General features: G+C 65.5%; 1 protein-coding gene across 1 annotated transcript in view; it reads left to right on the top strand.

Annotated features, from left to right (window-relative positions):
• The window catches only part of IRAK1 (interleukin 1 receptor associated kinase 1), a 10,877-nt gene that overhangs the window by 3,761 nt on the left and 2,116 nt on the right, over positions 1-5,000 (top strand). The window contains exons 3-12 of the mRNA XM_007456672.1: positions 56-223; positions 331-462; positions 582-685; positions 837-1,022; positions 1,173-1,237; positions 1,443-1,557; positions 2,235-2,353; positions 2,829-3,036; positions 3,375-3,440; positions 4,667-4,903. Coding sequence (XP_007456734.1) covers positions 56-223; positions 331-462; positions 582-685; positions 837-1,022; positions 1,173-1,237; positions 1,443-1,557; positions 2,235-2,353; positions 2,829-3,036; positions 3,375-3,440; positions 4,667-4,903 — 1,400 coding nt within the window. The remainder of the gene's footprint in view (positions 1-55; positions 224-330; positions 463-581; positions 686-836; positions 1,023-1,172; positions 1,238-1,442; positions 1,558-2,234; positions 2,354-2,828; positions 3,037-3,374; positions 3,441-4,666; positions 4,904-5,000) is intronic.

Raw genomic sequence — 5,000 nt, 5'->3', positions numbered from 1 at the left:
GGCGGGTGGCGCGCGGGGGCCGGACGCCCCGGCCTGACGCACCCCCGCCCCGCAGCCGCCCTGATCGTACGCGACCAGACCGAGCTGCGGCTATGCGAGCGCTCCGGGCAGCGCACGGCCAGCGTCCTGTGGCCCTGGATCAACCGCAACGCCCGCGTGGCCGACCTCGTGCGCATCCTCACGCACCTGCAGCTGCTCCGTGCGCGGGACATCATCACGGCATGTGAGCGCGCGGCCCCGGAGCCCCCGGGACCCCTAGAGCCCCCAGGACCTCGGGAGAGGGCCCCCCTCGCCTGGGCCTAACAGCCCTTTCCTTCCTCTGCTTCCCAGGGCACCCTCCCGCCCCGCTTCTGCCCCCCAGCGCCACCGCCCCGAGGCCTAACAGCATCTCTGCACCTTCTGAGGCCGCGGCCCCCAGCCCCCAGAAGTTGCACTCGTCGGCCTCCACCCTCCTCTCCCCAGGTAAGGCGGCTCCCGGGGGTTGGCCTGATGAACCGGAGGAAAGGAGCCCCTTGACACCGGCCACGGCTGTAGATCCGGCCACTGGTCTCTGCCTGCCGCTCACTGGTGTCATTATGAAGCTCTTCCAGGCTCCCAGACTCGTTCTGACCCTGAGCTCGGCCCTGTCCCAAGCCCTGCTGCCCTCCAGCCACCACTGCCATCGCCAGCCCCTTCCTGTATCAAGGTAGGTGGGTCCTGCCTCCACCCAGAGGTTTGAGACAAGCGATGAGAAGGCAGCCTTTGGTACACTGGGGAGCCCCAGCCAGCCCAGCAGGGGTGGGCTAGGCAGAGGGGAGGAGGCGGGACCTCGCCTGATCTGGGGTCTCTTCCCACAGCGGAGCCCAGAGAGCCCAGCGTCCGGCCTGCAGGGGGCCCACTCCTCTTTCTGCTGGCCCCTCCATGAGATTTGCCAGGGCACCCACGACTTCTCAGAGGAGCTGAAGATTGGGGAGGGCGGCTTTGGGTGCGTGTATCGGGCTGTGATGAGGAACACGGTATATGCTGTGAAGAGGCTAAAGGAGGTGTGTGTAGCGTCCAGGCAAAGGCTCTGGAAGGCTGTTAGCCGACCCTCACTTTTCTGGTCCTCCCCCCACTACCCCACACGGCTCCTTCAGCCCTCTGATTTCCCAGTCCAAGGCCCCCGCCCCTTGCTTGTTCTGGGCCCAAAACAGGAGGCAGACCTGGAGTGGACCACGGTGAAGCAGAGCTTTCGGACCGAAGTGGAGCAGCTGTCACGGTGAGCCTGTGGTGTCCCTCCTGGTGCGGGCAGCGGGAGAGGCCCGCCAGGACCGTGTGTCGCGCACCTGGCTCCCTTGGTCTCCCAAAAGCCTGCCAGGCTCAGGCTAGCTGAGGAAACGGCAGGGACTGTCCCCACGATGGTCAGATGGAAGGCGTGGTGGATGCTGGGGGCCAAAGTGCTCAGACCCCACTTTCCCACGCAGGTTTCGTCACCCAAACATCGTGGACTTTGCTGGCTACTGTGCTCAGAGTGGCTTCTACTGCCTTGTCTATGGCTTCCTGCCCAACGGCTCCCTGGAAGACCGCCTCCACGTCCAGGTAGCCTTACCTAGGCTGGCACGTTGCATCACACTTGGCACCCGGGCAGAGCGGGACACAGGGCCTGGGCTCTCGGCCTCTGCGAGCGGGGCCCCTCCCTGCTGCTCCCGCATGCCCAGAAGCCTGGCTCGTGGTGCCTCTGAAAGGGGGCTCTGGACTCGGAGTAGCTTGACTCGGGCTTCTCCCCTTCGCAAGCAGGGTAGCGGAAGGGTCGCGTCAGCATTGCCCTGAGGGAAGGAGGCGATAGACAGCACCAGGGCCCCATCTAGGGAGGCACCCACAAGACGCAAGGGGGAACCGAACACGGGGCAGGAGCACCTCTAACCTCACGCTGAAGGGCTCAGGATAGGCGTGCTGTGTGCGGGGAGGCGGGGAAAGAGCCTCCGACGACATCCTGATCACCCCAGAGCCAGGACTGCCAGAGCCTGTGAGGGGCCCCCAGAGCGTGACCCCAGCCCCGTGCACTGCGCAGAGAGAGCGCCGCAGGAGCTCGGTCGCCGCCCTCTTCGCAAGTAGCTCGTGGAGACTTTGCTCCTCGTTTTCCAGAAGGGGAAACTGAGGCCCAGAGAGTCAACTGCTCGTCCGGACCCCTTGGCGCAGGTGGTGGGAAGGATGGGGCTCAAAGAGCAGTGGCCTGCAGCCTCCCCTCTGCCCCTTTGCTCCTTCTGCCATTGCAGACCCAGGCCTGGCCCCCTCTCTCCTGGCCTCAGCGACTGGACATCCTTCTGGGCACGGCCCGGGCAATTCAGTTTTTACATCAAGACAGCCCCAGCCTCATCCACGGAGATGTCAAGAGGTGAGGAGGGGACACAGCCAGGCCCCCGGGGCCTCTCAGAGTGGCAGGAACATAGTCTACGGCAAGGGGTCACGCTCCCAAACCTTCCGCCGGCAGGGAGCCGTGGTGCCTGCTCGCCACGGCCCACTGTCTGGGCCCAAGAATCCTTGCCCTGAGCGCCCCCCATGAGAGTAGGCCTACCCTCTCCCGCCCGAGACTCAGGTCGGGGATGTCAGGACTGGGGGCTCTGGGTCACTGAGTACCCGGCGTGGGACAGGTGTGGAAGCAGAGGCCAACGACGGGCCCCACCGATGAACAGGGACTGAACTGTGTGAGGGTGCTCTGGGGGGTCATGTGCTCGGAGCCCCAGGTGGCTGGAACGCTCAGGCGCACCAGCCACTGTAGTCTGATTTTGTCAGGACCAGGCAGGTGGGGGTGGGTCACGGAGTGGGCCAGGGCCAAGGCCAGGCCCACACCACTCTCTTCCCTCCCCAAGTTCCAACGTCCTTCTGGATGAGAGACTGATGCCCAAACTGGGAGACTTTGGCCTGGCCCGTCTCAGCCGGTTTGCAGGCACCAACCCCAGCCGGAGCAGCACTGTGGCCCAGACTCGGACTGTGCGTGGCACCCTGGCGTACCTGCCCGAGGAGTACGTCAAGACGGGGAGGCTGGCCGTGGAGACCGACACCTTCAGTTTCGGCGTGGTGAGCCACTGGGCCCTCTGATGAAGCTTCAGCTCCAGGGTCCTGCCCTCCCCGGCGCGGGCCACTTCCTCGGTCCCGCACCTCGTTTCACGTTTGTAGTTTTGAATTCTTTTGTTTCAAGCGGGCCCTCCAAACTGCCAGAGCTTTAGTCCCACGGCTGCGGCTCTGTCCCTGCTGAGAGTCGGTCCTCGTGTGCCTGTCTGAGGGATGTGCCCCTGTCAGCCCCGGTCCACGCCCAGCAGCCCCTCTTTGGGCTGGGCCTCCCCGTCCACTGTGCACCCCTCCCTCCCCCCCCAGTGGGCCTGCCTGCCTCGCCCTGCAGCCTGTCCTCTCTCCAGGTGGTGCTAGAGACCCTGGCCGGCCAGAGGGCTGTGAGGATGCACGGTGCCCAGACCAAGTATCTGGTGAGCCTCCCGAGGCAGGGCAGGGAGGAAGGTGGGCTGGGAGGGAGACAGCGAGGCCGGGAGGTGCTGCTCTGGGCGACAGACAGGCGTAGACCCGGAGGGCGGAACGATTTGGAGCGCTGTGCCCCACGGGGGCCAGCCTCTGCCGCTGCTGACTCATCCTTGAAAATAGGCAGGGCCCCAGATGGCTTCATTTACCTTGCCGAGGAGAAACCTGTCTGTCCTCTTGGATGCCGTGGGCCTTTCCAGACCCGGCCTGGGCTGGGGGCGGGCGAGGAGGCTGCCAGCCACAGTGGAAAACAGAACAGGGTGGGCGCATGGGGACGGGAGAGGCTGTGGCAGAGAATGGGGCCGCCTCTGAGAAGCCCTCCCGGGTGCTGTGGAGCAGGTCCAAGCTGCCCGGGGCCTGACCTGGAGCCAGGAGCCCAGCTCCTCGCCAGGCCCGTCTGCGCTCGGTCTGCGCTTGGTTGGCGCGTGTGCTTCACGCTTTACAAGCTGCTGTGTTTCCTGGCCTTCTGCCCCGGGCTTGGGGCTATTTCTGTCCGTTGCCGGGTCTCGGTGGGTCTGTGCCAGAGCCGGGCAGCCAAACAGGAGACCTCCTCCACGTGGGCCGCTCCCCCCGCCCGGTGTCAGCACCGCCTCAGAGCAGCACACCACACCTCAGGGGCCTCAGGGGCCTGACCGCTGGTTCTCTGTGCCACAGCCAAAGCGATTTTTCGTAACCGTGAGGAGGCTGTGGAAGCCCCTTCACCTGCCCGCCAGCAGCCCTCTCTCTGTCCCCCAGACTCGGGCCGGCTCCCCGATGCCTGCCCCAGGGCCTTTGTAAGAGCCTTTCCCTCTGCCTGAAAGGCCAACCCCCACCCCCACCCCAACCCAGGTCTTTCCTGCCAGTCCCTCCCCTCTGAGAACTCAAGGTGGCCTCTGGTCCTGTTCCCACCCCTCTCGGCTCCGCCCTCTCCGGCTAGTTCATCCCTTTAGATCCCCGCTGAAGTGTCACTTGCTTGGGCCCCAGTTGAAACCCCCGTGGGCCTCCCTGCCGTAGTTTCCATTGGTTAAGAGGCATGTCGGCATCTCTCCCCTCCCAGGAAGTCAGCTCTGTGAAAGTGGGCCCGGGTGCTGTGTGTGTAGCTGGATCCCTGGGGCCTGGGGCACCAGCGACAAGGGTCTGGGGGTCGCAGCAGAAGGCATGGCCCCCGGTGACCACACTCACGTTACGTGTCCCGCAGAAAGACCTGGTTGAAGAGGAAGCCGAGGAGGCTGGTTTGGCCCTGAAAAGCACCCAGACCACACTCCAAGCAGGTCTGGCTGCAGATGCCTGGGCCGGCCCGATCGCCACCCAGATCTACAAGAAGCACCTGGACCCCAGGCCTGGGCCGTGCCCACCAGAGCTGGGCCTGGCCCTGGGCCAGCTGGCTTGCTGCTGCCTGCACCGCCGGGCCAAGAGGAGACCCCCCATGACCCAGGTAGGCCTGTGAGGCAGGGGGAAGGGAAGCAGCTGAGATGCCAGCCACCCGTGGGGGACCGTGGCCTGCTGGAAATGCCGCATTCCTGGCACTGCCG

This window comes from Lipotes vexillifer, unplaced genomic scaffold, assembly GCF_000442215.2.
Source record: "Lipotes vexillifer unplaced genomic scaffold, Lipotes_vexillifer_v1.1 scaffold899, whole genome shotgun sequence".
NCBI lineage: Eukaryota > Metazoa > Chordata > Mammalia > Artiodactyla > Lipotidae > Lipotes > Lipotes vexillifer.
The sequence above is the reverse complement of the archived record's forward strand: the minus strand, read 5'-3'. Positions and strand labels throughout refer to the sequence as shown.